Source organism: Lucilia cuprina, chromosome 5, assembly GCF_022045245.1.
Source record: "Lucilia cuprina isolate Lc7/37 chromosome 5, ASM2204524v1, whole genome shotgun sequence".
In the NCBI taxonomy this organism is placed as follows: Eukaryota; Metazoa; Arthropoda; class Insecta; order Diptera; family Calliphoridae; genus Lucilia; species Lucilia cuprina.
This window is the reverse complement of record NC_060953.1, coordinates 65,058,477-65,072,454: the sequence shown is the minus strand read 5'-3', so window position 1 is coordinate 65,072,454 and position 13,978 is coordinate 65,058,477. Positions and strand designations below refer to the sequence as shown.

Here is a 13,978-nt window from a genome sequence, read left to right as displayed (position 1 = left end):
TTCAAATGGCTTTTAAGGACCAAGAGGTACTTTTATAAAAAGTTTAATAATATTTATATAAAAAAATCGTAAAATAGTATTTAAACTTTTCATTAACAAGATATTATTGCGAATCATTACTAAAATCAAAATTATTTACTAATATTTTTATCAAAATATTGTTTTATTAAGAGATAAAAAGTGCGTCAATAAAATTGTTTACATACTTTGATAAATAAAAAAGTACAAAGTTCAATAGAAATGAATCTGTTTTATAAATCGTTTCAAATTTCAGAAATTGAAACAACTAGTTACCTAATCACTGAATTCATAATTGAATAATTGATCAAAATTAGGATTGATTAACTTACATACATATATATTATTCGATTAGTTTGAAAGAACATTTGAAATAAAAATCTGTTAACACATATAGAATTTTACTTAAAAACAAATTTTATTTACACTTAAACATTGGTTTACCAGAAAATCACAAAGTAAATAAAATAAATAAATTTTTGAAAGTTTTTCTAAATTACAAAACATAAATTAAATTGAGAAAACTGCTACTACTGCACAACTGAACCAAATTCAGAAAAAAATATTAATTTATTCGGATTTGGGAGCATATTTGTGATAGACTTCAATGTATTTAGCCTTGGCGTCTTCAGAGCTGGTGCCAGCCTTGGATTTCCACGAGTTCCACATAGCCTTTCTGACGGGATCTTCAGGTTCATCGGTGTTGCAGTCACCAACGGTGGCTTGTTTATAGTAACCGTAGAATTCCAAGAAGTCTTCTTGAGTGGGCTTGTTGGTCAAGTTCTTGGCCTTTTCAACGATTTCTTCAAACTGTAATTCGGGATGATTATATTATTAAAAGATTTTTATAAATTTAAAGAATATTTTGAACTTACGGTGAGCATGTTGTTAGAAGTTGTTGCTTTAGTTGTTAGTTCCAAACAAATAATGGTTTTTCAAATAATTTCCTGTTTTTATATAAATGTTTTAGACAAATATAATATTTGGCAAATCTTATCAGTTGCATTTGGAAAGTTATAACTGTGTGTCAGTGTCAATTTTTAGTTGGTTATCTATTTGGTTTTCAGTTCCAGCTAATATTATGTTACGTGTACTTCTTTTTCACCCTCAATCCATTGAATATTGTTTGTGTTTACTGTATATTTTTGCTGAAATTTGTCATTAAACTTTATTAATCAGTGTTTGGTGGTAATAATGTATATAATGATAATACAAATTTATTGATTTTTATATTATTCAGTATATAAATACATATGTTTTGTTTTTTCTATACATATGCAATGAGATAAGTTGTTTCTATCTTTAACGGATTATAAAACAAAAATTGCAAATCTATTGCCATTTATTATCATTGACATATGTTTCTTTCAATTTCCTACTGTTAAATAGTGCTGCTTACGCTTGCTTTTTTTCAGATTATCTTGAACATTTGTTAAAAAATATCTAATGAAATTCTTATCAGAAATCTACTCATATATTGGGAAAGGGGATTTTTTGGAAATTAAAAAAAAATTTGAGCAATTTTTCATTGTCAAGCTGTGTTACCTTGATGACCCTTTTTATCTTGGTGTTATTGCAAGCCTTGGAAAAGAAAAGAGGTTGGTACTATAAACTAGTGATGATCAAATGTATTCTCATCCTCAGGTCGATTAAGAACACCAGATAAGCTTGTACTACGGCTGCCCAGTAGTACTGGCCTGCAAGAATTTTTCCTGTCTGGCCAGTTAGTTGTGATTTCTTCGGAATCCAGGGTATAAATAATGCAAAGATTGGGAATGAGTTGATGTCCTATCTGATACTTGTATGCTATAAGGATAATTCATAGATGTTTTTGCGGTGTAAATGATGGTTGTGAGATGATTGGTTGACCTGGGTGGAGCAGACTTTACTCTAAAACAGTGGAAGGCAGAGAGTAAAACAATTGCTCTCTGCAGCTTATTTAAGAGCTCATTGCCTTTTGCTGCCCTAAAAATATGCTCAACTTATCACAGTTGGTCCTTTTGGTCACTGAAATAAGTCTTTTCAATTAAATATGAATTCGTTTCGGTCCATCAAATTCCTTGCCTTGTAACTGAGCGACTTTAAGGGGTTACATTAGTGAAAGGCAGAGAATCAAAAAATAATATTCATGCTTAACTTATCACATTAGATTCTTGTGGTTCCTGGAATAAGTCTTATGAATAAACTATGGATCCGTATTTTGGTCCATCAATTATGTCCCTAGGTAGTGCTGCCGAAACAAAACAAAAAAAAGCAGAACCATGTGCAAAAATTTCACTGGCGTGTAAGAAGTAGGGGCAGTGGTTAGTCGTGAGTGAAATAAGGTTGCTGAAGCAAGTATTTACGCTAAAGCAAATGTTCGAAGATCGATCTTCCTTTTTCCTATATAAATGATCTCTTAAGTATTTTGTGATCTCAATTAAATGCTTATTTAGAATAGCGTAAGTTAGTGGATAAAAAATTAGTTTTCTGACTAGTTTTGTTTGTTTTTATTCATGTCAAGACAAGACAGCACATTGGAGAGCACATTGTTTTTTCTAGAGACAATTTTCGGTCACAAATCCAGCTGTTTTTCTATTGGAAACTAATCCAATGAAGCTTTTTATTTCTGCCTTAATCACTTCTATTTTTATTAAAACATAAAATCTTGTAGTCTTTAAATTCCAATATGACAATTTTATTGGTCGATTATCTTCAGAGAATGATTTTATTCCAGAAATGGTTTAGTTCTACCAAAAAATCATTGGATTAAGATTATTATTAAATAAAACATTTATGATGATTAATCAGTAAACTGAGTCATTTTTGACTCCTTTTGATGACCTAAAAATGATTAATAAGTTATGCGCTTAAAAAATGATTCGAAAATATGATGATTGAAAACTGATTATTTAAAAAACAACAACAAAATGCATAGCAAACATAAATTGACCATTCTGGTATTTAATATAAGTATGATAGTTTTAAGAACATACTTTGTGATCCTATTTCAAGCAGTTGGAAGATCTAAAATATTTTCTTATGTAATTGTTTTTGTTTGCAATGGAACAGCAATATGAAAAAATGACTCGAAAACGATTAAAAAAATGAGTTGAAACTGATTAGAAAAGGGGCTCAGAAAATACACTTTAAGAAGAACTGGCAAATAGTATTGTGTGGCCTTAAATGAGTTGATATAATTCTCATTTTGTTTATAAAATTAAATATATAATTATTTCAATTAATGTGATATTTATAAAGTCGATTTTCTGTCAAGGAAGTTGATATTATATTACGCTTTAATTATAATAATTTTATATTTTTAATGATACTCTACGGAAGTTAAATGGGGGACTAATCACTACACTAAGTCTAAATAGTTCTAATGAATGTTTAAATCTGATTTATTTTAAAAACAATAATGAAATGTACAGCAATTACAAATAGGTCTTCCAGGAGTTTCAAATACGATTGTTTATTAATTTATTTTGTAGTTATATTTTGCGCATTTGGAAGATCAAAAACTGTTCTCAGTTGTATTGTATTTGCCTGTAACGAACATAAAAATTACTCCGGAAAGACTCAAAAAAGATTATAATATGATTCGAAAATAGCTCTTAAACGATTAGTAATTCGGCTAATTAATGACTCAAAAAAGATTAAGAAATGAATCAGAACTGATCAGTAGTGGGGCTCATAAATGACTCATTTAGAAGAGTCGCGGGTAGGCAACCATTTTCTCCCGACGAGTGTATCTTTTATGATCAGAAAATGAGCACATATATGATCATTTTAATCGTGCAGAAGAGTCATAAATGACTCGAATGTGATCAAAATTAAAAAAAAAATCCGTGATCACTTTCCAACAGTTTTTAATTAGGAATATGAGATCAAATTTGTTCCTCTTTTTGGAGTTTTTCCTCTAAAAAAGTAAGAACTTTCCTCAATTTTAAATATATTCCTATTAAAGTCTAAATATAAAAAATAATCAGTATCCATATTAATTTTAAATAAAATCCATGAAAAAAATTAGATTAACAGATATAAAACCAATTAATGCCCCCACACTTATAAAAAGCATTTCGAATGGCGCCAAGAATTCTTAAAGAAAACTTATTAATACAATTTTTATCTTTAGTTTTATAATAATAACTATTTCATAGGTGGTATATAATCTTAAAGTTAAAAAAAGACAATTATCACGTGAATAAATTCGATAATAATATCTCTTAAATATTAATTAAAATTTCTTAAAATAAAACTTATTAATATCCGCTAAAGTTAAAATTTGTATAAAATAGACGGTAAACACTTGAGAATTTATCATTTTGGATTAACACTTCAAACCAAAAGGTAAAACAAATCAACATTTTTAATTCCATAAATAAAAATTACAAATTTTTATCCTTCAACTTTAGCCTCCCCAAACAAAAAAATCTATCAATATGGTTAGTTTCGAAGAAGCTTGTGAATTGGCTAAGAACTTCAGCAAGAAGCCTTCCGACTCTGAATTCTTGGAATTCTACGGTCTCTTCAAACAAGCCACCGTTGGTGATTGCAACATTGAAAAACCCGGTGCTTTGGATTTAAAAAAGAAGGCCATGTGGGAAGCCTGGAACAAACACCAAGGTTTGTCTAAAGATGCTGCCAAGGCTGCCTACGTACAAGTCTATGAGAAATATGCTCCTAAGTATGCTTAAATAACACAAAAAATAAAAACGAAAAACTATAAAAATACAATACAGACATGGTTAAGGAACATTAAATTAGAATAATAATTTATTAATAAATAAAAAAGCGTTACAAATCATATAATTGGTATTTTTTTTTAAATTGTGAAGTATACTTTCAATCTGCCCTAATAACGATCATTATGGAGTACTTCGTCAGCCTAATAATATGCTTTAGAAATTTGCTTCTGATTGTGGCATTGCAATGACGGCTGCTATTAATGGTTTTGTTTGTTGAATTTTCATTATCATTACACGTATGTGTGAATTATCTGGTGTTAGGGTATGCGGTGGTAATTTGTCATTAATATCCAAAACAGCCACTACTTCAAAATCAATCTTCAATGGAACTCCAGGCAATATACTGGGAAGCTAAAATATAGAAAAATCAATAAATATTATTTAAAAACTTAAAATCGGCTGTAGTTTCAATCGATCACTTTGATTTTCCATCTAAAATCGATTTTTATAAGAAAAACTTAACATCGGCTGTAACTTCTTAAATAGCCACCCAATCGACAAATGAGCTTAACATGTGATCATTTCGATTTTTCATGAAAAATCGATTTTTATATAAAAACCTAAAATCGACTGTAACTTTTTAAATAGCCACCTAATCGACAAATGTGATCACTTCGATTTTTTATGAAAAACCTAAAATCGGCTGTAACTTCGTAATTAGCCACCCAATCGACAAATGGAGCTTAATCTGTGATCACCTTGATTTTCCATGAAAAATCGATTTTTATAAGAAAAACCTAAAATCGGCTGTAACTTCTTAAATGGCCACCCAATCGACAAACGGAGCTTAATCTGTGATCACTTCGATTTTCCATAAAAAATCGATTTTTATAAGAAAAACCTAAAATCGGCTGTAACTTCGTAATTAGCCACCCAATCGACAAATGGAGCTTAATCTGTGATCACCTTGATTTTCCACGAAAAATCGATTTTTATATGGAAAACCTAAAATCGGCTGTAACTTCTTTAATAGCCACCCAGTCGACAAACGGAGCTTAATCTGTGATCACTTTGATTTTCCATTAAAAATAGATTTTTATAAGAGAAACCTAAAATCGGCTGTAACTTCTTAAATAGCCACCCAATCGACAAACGGAGCTTAATCTGTGATCACTTCTATTTTCCAAAAAAAATCGATTTTTATAAGAAAAACCTAAAATCGGCTGTAACTTCTTAAATAGCCACCCAATCGACAAACGGAGCATAATCTGTGATCACTTCGATTTTCCATGAAAAATCTATTTTTATAAGAAAAACCTAAAATCGGCTGTAACTTCTTAATTAGCCACCCAATCTTCAAACGGAGCTTAATCTGTGATCACCTTGATTTTCCATGAAAAATCGATTTTTATAAGAAAAACCTAAAATCGGCTGTAACTTCTTAAATAGCCACCCAATCGACAAACGGAGCTTAATCTGTGATCACTTCGATTTTCCAAAAAAAATCGATTTTTATATGAAAAACCTAAAATCGGCTGTAACTTCTTAAATAGCCACCCAAACGACAAACGGAGCTTAATCTGTGATCACCTTGATTTTCCATGAAAAATCGATTTTTATAAGAAAAACCTACAATTGACTGTAACTTCTTAAATAGCCACCCAATCGACAAACGGAGCTTAATCTGTGATCACCTTGATTTTCTACGAAAAATCGATTTTTATAAGAAACGACAAACGGAGCTTAGTCTGTGATCACCTTGATTTTCCATGAAAAATCGATTTTTATATGAAAAACCTAAAATCGGCTGTAACTTCTTAAATAGCCGCCCAATCGACAAACGGAGCTTAATCTGTGATCACCTTGATTTTCCATGAAAAATCGATTTTTATATGAAAAACCTAAAATCGGCTGTAACTTCTTAAATAACCATCTGATCGACAAACGGAGCTTAATTTGTGATCTTTTTATGCTATAAAATTTACCTTGGCCATAGATTTTTGTATAGTATAATGGCGTCTATCGGCATGCAGTAGAACTACTAGATTTGAAGCCATTTTATATGTTGATAAGTTTTGTATTGTTAAATACAAACGAAAGACCGGACCGACACCACAAACTTCAGCTGAAAGTTTTACAGGAGCATGAGTTATATCTCCCGATATAGTGCGTTCGGAAGAATTTAAAGCATCAACTGTTGCTCTGGCAGCGGTATGTCTTAAACGCCATAATTCCACCTGAAAGCTTCCATAGGTGGCTGTAATAAACAAAATATCTAAATATAAATTTATTATAAAATATTTTAAAAACTACAAACATTTAGCATTCTGCTTTTCTCGAGCAACTTGTTCTACAAATATAGAACTCTTTTTGGGTTTTTCCAAAACTGCGTTTTGCACCATGTCTGAGATATGCGGTATGCCACGTCCGGATAACTTCTGATTTGGTTCGAAGGATGCTGTTCTCTTTAGAATTTTAATCACTAAATCGCCTTCAATAGTTGTCAAGCAAAGAACATGTTCTTCCAAACCCAAATAGCCAAAAATCATGGAACTAACAGTGCCACAAATTTGAAATTCATCCACCAAATACTTTTGCATGTAAAATTGCAAGAGTCCGCCTTGTAAAGCCACACAAATTAAAGTCAAACCCAAATGGGTTAAATTCACCATGGTCATACAAATTGGTTGTTCCTCCAAACGCACCATATACAATTGTTTACCCTTTTTCGAATAGCAAAGTAATTTTTTATCCATCGATGATACTACAATTGTCTGATCGATGGGTAGTAGAACTAAACCAGTTAATGGGTGGGATAATTTAAATATTTCTTGACCTTCGGTGGCTGCTTTGCGTAAAAGATAAACCGAGCCATAACGTGTAGCTATAGCAATACAGAAGTCAGTTTCAAAACAACCATTGACAGCCAACATACTAGGCGTTATATCGGGGCAAGCCATAGCTCTATATAATAGTCCAAAACTTTGAGGTTCTAGTATTAAAATCTCACCAGTATCGGTGGCAATTACTAAATGTGAGGGGGGTTGTGAAACGCCACTCGAAACACGGGCTAAACATTTAAGAGCAACTGCCGATGGATAACGTATTAAATTGTGTTCTCCTTGTTCACGTATAAATCTCTGTAAATAAAATAAAGAATAATAAAATTTATAAGTTTAAAAATATTCTTTTGTCTTACATCCCTGTCCTGGGGCATTAGATTTAGCAAATGTTGAGATTTCCTGGTTAGTTTAGGACGTTCCATACCTTTAAGTTCCTCTATAAGAGCTTCATGATCATCTGTTCTTACTATATTTAATTTACGCCATATTTCCTTTTCCTCCTCCAAAACCTCCAATTCGGGTAAAGTATATTTGAAATAAGGTTTCATATGGCGAAAGAATAACACCGATTCACTGACAGCCACAGCTAAAACTAAAAATTTCGAAACAAGTGTTAAAATTCCCAAAATTTCTTTCTGGTCTTGTCAACTCTAACTTACTCGGTGTTTTTGGTTCCGACTCATCGCCACCCAATCGACAAACGGAGCTTAATCTGTGATCACTTCGATTTTCCATAAAAAATCGATTTTTATAAGAAAAACCTAAAATCGGCTGTAACTTCTTAAATAGCCACCCAATCGACAAACCTTGAGTTTCCTTGAAAAATCGATTTTTATAAGAAAAACCTAAATTCGGCTGTAACTTCTTAATTAGACACCCAATCGATAAACGGAGCTTAATCTGTGATCACCTTGATTTTTCATGAAAAGTCGATTTTTATATGAAAAACATAAAATCGGCTGTAACTTCTTAATTAGCCACCCAATCGACAAACGGAGCTTAATCTGTGATCACTTCGATTTTCCATGAAAAATCGATTTTTATATGAAAAACCTAAAATCGTCTGTAACTTCTTAAATAGCCGCCCAATCGACAAACGGAGCTTAATCTGTGATCACTTCGATTTTCCATAAAAAATCAATTTTTATAAGAAAAACCTAAAATCGGCTGTAACTTCTTAATTAGACACCCAATCGATAAACGGAGCTTAATCTGTGATCACCTTGATTTTCCATGAAAAATCAATTTTTATAAGAAAAACCTAAAATCGGCTTTAACTTCTTAAATAGCCAACCAATCGATAAACGGAGCTTAATCTGTGATCACCTTGATTTTCCATGAAAAATCAATTATAAAAAAAATTTATAAGAAAAACCTAAAATCGGCTGTAACTTCTTAAATAGCCACCCAATCGACAAACGGAGCTTATGTGATCACTTCGATTTTCCATGAAAAATCGATTTTTATAAGAAAAACTTAAAATCGGCTGTAACTTCTTAAATAGCCACCCAAATGATAAACGGAACTTAATCTGTGATCACTCCGATTTTCCATGAAAAATAGATTTTTATATGAAAAGCCTAAAATCGGCTGTAACTTCTTAAATAGCCACCCAATCGACAAACGGGGCTTAATCTGTGATCACCTTGATTTTCCATGAAAAATCGATTTTTATATGAAAAACCTAAAATCGGCTGTAACTTCTTAAATAACCATCTGATCGACAAACGGAGCTTAATTTGTGATCTTTTTATGCTATAAAATTTACCTTGGCCATAGATTTTTGTATAGTATAATGGCGTCTATCGGCATGCAGTAGAACTACTAGATTTGAAGCCATTTTATATGTTGATAAGTTTTGTATTGTTAAATACAAACGAAAGACCGGACCGACACCACAAACTTCAGCTGAAAGTTTTACAGGAGCATGAGTTATATCTCCCGATATAGTGCGTTCGGAAGAATTTAAAGCATCAACTGTTGCTCTGGCAGCGGTATGTCTTAAACGCCATAATTCCACCTGAAAGCTTCCATAGGTGGCTGTAATAAACAAAATATCTAAATATAAATTTTTATTATAAAATATTTTAAAAACTACAAACATTTAGCATTCTGCTTTTCTCGAGCAACTTGTTCTACAAATATAGAACTCTTTTTGGGTTTTTCCAAAACTGCGTTTTGCACCATGTCTGAGATATGCGGTATGCCACGTCCGGATAACTTCTGATTTGGTTCGAAGGATGCTGTTCTCTTTAGAATTTTAATCACTAAATCGCCTTCAATAGTTGTCAAGCAAAGAACATGTTCTTCCAAACCCAAATAGCCAAAAATCATGGAACTAACAGTGCCACAAATTTGAAATTCATCCACCAAATACTTTTGCATGTAAAATTGCAAGAGTCCGCCTTGTAAAGCCACACAAATTAAAGTCAAACCCAAATGGGTTAAATTCACCATGGTCATACAAATTGGTTGTTCCTCCAAACGCACCATATACAATTGTTTACCCTTTTTCGAATAGCAAAGTAATTTTTTATCCATCGATGATACTACAATTGTCTGATCGATGGGTAGTAGAACTAAACCAGTTAATGGGTGGGATAATTTAAATATTTCTTGACCTTCGGTGGCTGCTTTGCGTAAAAGATAAACCGAGCCATAACGTGTAGCTATAGCAATACAGAAGTCAGTTTCAAAACAACCATTGACAGCCAACATACTAGGCGTTATATCGGGGCAAGCCATAGCTCTATATAATAGTCCAAAACTTTGAGGTTCTAGTATTAAAATCTCACCAGTATCGGTGGCAATTACTAAATGTGAGGGGGGTTGTGAAACGCCACTCGAAACACGGGCTAAACATTTAAGAGCAACTGCCGATGGATAACGTATTAAATTGTGTTCTCCTTGTTCACGTATAAATCTCTGTAAATAAAATAAAGAATAATAAAATTTATAAGTTTAAAAATATTCTTTTGTCTTACATCCCTGTCCTGGGGCATTAGATTTAGCAAATGTTGAGATTTCCTGGTTAGTTTAGGACGTTCCATACCTTTAAGTTCCTCTATAAGAGCTTCATGATCATCTGTTCTTACTATATTTAATTTACGCCATATTTCCTTTTCCTCCTCCAAAACCTCCAATTCGGGTAAAGTATATTTGAAATAAGGTTTCATATGGCGAAAGAATAACACCGATTCACTGACAGCCACAGCTAAAACTAAAAATTTCGAAACAAGTGTTAAAATTCCCAAAATTTCTTTCTGGTCTTGTCAACTCTAACTTACTCGGTGTTTTTGGTTCCGACTCATCGATGTACAAACTTTCTATAGCTGCTGGTATACCGTTCAATTCGTGTTCGGATTCCAAATCAATACCCCGAAATACTTTAAGCTTAGCTGCCGGTGGTTCCTCATCTAATGTTATATCAGTTGCTATTAGTCTAACATAATTGTCCGATTTAATATCGCTGACAGTCATACATGTTGGTAATGTGGTTAATTTGGGTTTTTCATTCTCGTCCACAATAACTTGTAACCAATTTCCCGGAGTACCCATATTTATTTCTCTTAATTATAGTATTATTATTAAAATATTGTAGTTTTAGGTTTTGTTTTCGTTTGGTTGTTTTCTATTTACCATAGTAACGGTTTTTGTATGTCCTTGTTGGTTATTTAGTAGTATTATTTAAGGGTTGCATTTTGAAGTAGCTTAACTTCATTTCTTTGATTTTACCCAGCAAATAATTTATTCTAAACTAGGGAATAATATATAAAATAATTGTTTTAAAAGAAAAAGTTATTTACATAGTTATGTTTCTAAACAGTCCCATTGCAGTCCCATCTATTGTGCTCAATACCACCTCAATTCTTGTTTTATTTAAATTATCATTTTTAAAAGTTACAGATCACAGTTCTAGTTCACAGATCTAGTTCAGTTCTAGTTTAGTTTTAGTTCAGTTCTAGTTCAGTTCTAGTTCAGTTCTAGTTCAGTTCTAGTTCAGTTCTAGTTCAGTTCTAGTTCAGTTCTAGTTCAGTTCTAGTTCAGTTCTAGTTCAGTTCTAGTTCAGTTCTAGTTCAGTTCTAGTTCAGTTCTAGTTCAGTTCTAGTTCAGTTCTAGTTCAGTTCTAGTTCAGTTCTAGTTCAGTTCTAGTTCAGTTCTAGTTCAGTTCTAGTTCAGTTCTAGTTCAGTTCTAGTTCAGTTCTAGTTCAGTTCTAGTTCAGTTCTTGTTCAGTTTTAGTTCAGTTCTAGTTCAGTTCTAGTTCAGTTCTTGTTCAATTGTAGTTCAGTTCTAGTTCAGTTCTTGTTCAATTGTAGTTCAGTTCTAGTTCAGTTCTAGTTCATTTCTAGTTCAGTTCTAGTTCAGTTCTACTTTGTTTTGGTTAAAGTAACATTTTTTTTATACATTTTACGTATAACCAAATTCTTTATTTGAAATTATATGTATTTACCGATTAAAAACTCATCCAACTCTTTTGATAATCAATAATAGCAATATTAAATTTATTTTTAAACACTTAAAATTGTCTATGAAATTGGTTAGTTGTTGGTAATTGCCTAAAACCACAAATAAATCCGGTCATCAAGTGAAAGCTATACACACAATTTCATTTTAAATAACCGGCAAAAAAAATCTCTTATTCATCACTTTAACGTTCAAACACACTCAAGAATCATGAACAAAATGTAAACATTTGCAAAAAAATCCATGAAACAAGAACGACGATTATAATCGTTAAAGTAGGTTGCTACTACGTTTGATCCGCCACAAAAATATTTATTTTTTGTTTTTACTAGGGGATCGTGCCGATATTTAAAATAAAATTCACAGGCGCAAGAAAAATGAAAATAAATTGTAAATTATTTTTAATCTTAAACAAAAATAGCAGCACAAACCAAAACACTCTCGTTATTTCCGTAACTTTTACCCAAAATGATGATGATACTGCTGCTGCTACCGATGGAGTTTTGTCTAAGAGAGTTGGTCAAAACCAGTAATCATTGAAAGAGTTTATTCACTATACAATATTTCTGCAAGATCTGCTTGTTTATGTACTTGTATGTATTTTTTTCAAGTTCGGTTATTCACTTAGCTGAAGACTTTTTGTTGTTATAGATTTGACACTACCTAAATGACTCACTCTATGGGTATGTGCTGTCACAGTTGTGGTAAATGTGTATGTTATTCGAATTTTATTTATATTTTTGTTAACCATTGGTAATAATTGAAAACTCACCAACCAATAATTGAGAGAAACATCTTAATGATGGCGGCAGCCACTGATTGTTAATGATCATGTTAGTTTTACTCTCGGAATTATGGTGGTAATTTCCACTTTGTGAAATAGTTTTAGATGTTAAAGGTAATTATTTCTAGTGGCAGTTTTTTTTCTTAAAAAACAAAACTTATTGTATTTAACATGTTCTCTATAGTTTGACAAACAGGAAGTTTTCAAAATTAAATTTTCACTCAATCTGCTAAACTAAAAAATACCAAGTTCGTAAGTAATAGTCTCAGTGTTGCCAATATAATTTAAGTATAAATTAAATTTAAAAATTCAAAATAAAACTGTCCAGATTAGATAAATATAGATGTTAGTCTAATCAATAATAATATATTTTAACTGCTACTAAGGTTTGTGACTCATATGCTGTTTGTTCATGACTCAGTCCAAATTAGATAAGTCCCAAAATCGGGCATGGAAAAGTGAAATTTTCGACTACTACTGACAAGACTATAGACTAGACTATAGACTAGACTATAGACTAGACTATAGACTAGACTATAGACTAGACTATAGACTAGACTATAGACTAGACTAGACTATAGACTAGACTATAGACTAGACTATAGACTAGACTAGACTATAGACTAGACTATAGACCAGGCTATAGACTAGACTATAGATTAGACAATAGACTAGACTATAGACTAGACTATAGACTAGACTATAGACTAATTATTTACAGTCTAGTCTACAGATTACACAAACGCAGACAAATCTATTGACTGCTAAGTGGATTACTTATAAAACGTTTATAAAAAAGTACTTAAATACTTAATTTTCCATGCCCAAATATTCCGTAATAAATTAATAAAGTTAAACGAAGAAAAATCTCCATATTTGGCCACTCTAACACTTGTCTCAATCAAAAACTTTTTCTAGTGATAGCGAATGTTTTTCGTTGTCACACAAATGTTGCAAATATCTGCTAGCTCAACTTGTTCTTGCTGATGTGTTATTATTTCAGTTTCAGTATTGCATTGCATCTTCCAACAGCAAGTTGTTGTAATTATATATAGACCTAGATTTTCCTAAGAGTAGTTTCATTTCGTTTTTTCTTTTAAATCGCAGATTATATGAAACTTGTTATTGTCCATAGTCACTGAAAATGAAATTTATTTATGAATTTGGGTGGTGTTGGCGTTACTTGCAGTGTCTAGTA

The 13,978-nt window shown here is 31.7% G+C and overlaps 3 protein-coding genes across 6 annotated transcripts; 1 reads left to right on the top strand and 2 right to left on the bottom strand.

Annotated features, from left to right (window-relative positions):
- Positions 1 to 418: 418 nt before the first annotated feature.
- Positions 419 to 1,036, bottom strand: LOC111675064 (acyl-CoA-binding protein). The gene is made up of 2 exons (XM_023435765.2): positions 894 to 1,036; positions 419 to 828 (listed from the first exon to the last, which is right to left on the bottom strand). Exons 1-2 carry the CDS (start codon positions 900 to 902, stop codon positions 589 to 591), a joined length of 249 nt encoding a protein of 82 aa, XP_023291533.1. The 5' UTR covers positions 903 to 1,036; the 3' UTR covers positions 419 to 588.
- A 3,255-nt stretch (positions 1,037 to 4,291) lies between these two features.
- LOC111675050 (acyl-CoA-binding protein) lies at positions 4,292 to 4,777 on the top strand. The gene is made up of 2 exons (XM_023435749.2): positions 4,292 to 4,350; positions 4,416 to 4,777. The coding sequence occupies exon 2, from the start codon at positions 4,443 to 4,445 to the stop codon at positions 4,695 to 4,697; it is 255 nt and encodes an 84-aa protein (XP_023291517.2). The 5' UTR covers positions 4,292 to 4,350; positions 4,416 to 4,442; the 3' UTR covers positions 4,698 to 4,777.
- LOC111675049 (Bardet-Biedl syndrome 1 protein homolog) lies at positions 4,749 to 12,788 on the bottom strand. Of its 4 annotated transcripts, none has more exons than XM_046952889.1 (7): positions 11,983 to 12,629; positions 11,171 to 11,288; positions 10,819 to 11,099; positions 10,516 to 10,751; positions 9,634 to 10,456; positions 9,300 to 9,571; positions 4,749 to 5,099 (listed from the first exon to the last, which is right to left on the bottom strand). In XM_046952889.1, exons 3-7 carry the CDS (start codon positions 11,087 to 11,089, stop codon positions 4,902 to 4,904), a joined length of 1,800 nt encoding a protein of 599 aa, XP_046808845.1. In that variant the 5' UTR covers positions 11,090 to 11,099; positions 11,171 to 11,288; positions 11,983 to 12,629; the 3' UTR covers positions 4,749 to 4,901. The 4 variants fall into 4 exon arrangements, with proteins under 4 accessions (XP_046808845.1, XP_046808846.1, XP_046808848.1 ...); XM_046952890.1 differs by having other exon boundaries at positions 11,171 to 11,283; XM_046952892.1 differs by lacking the exon at positions 11,983 to 12,629 and adding an exon at positions 12,769 to 12,788 and having other exon boundaries at positions 10,819 to 11,288.
- Between the last annotated feature and the right edge of the window lie 1,190 nt (positions 12,789 to 13,978).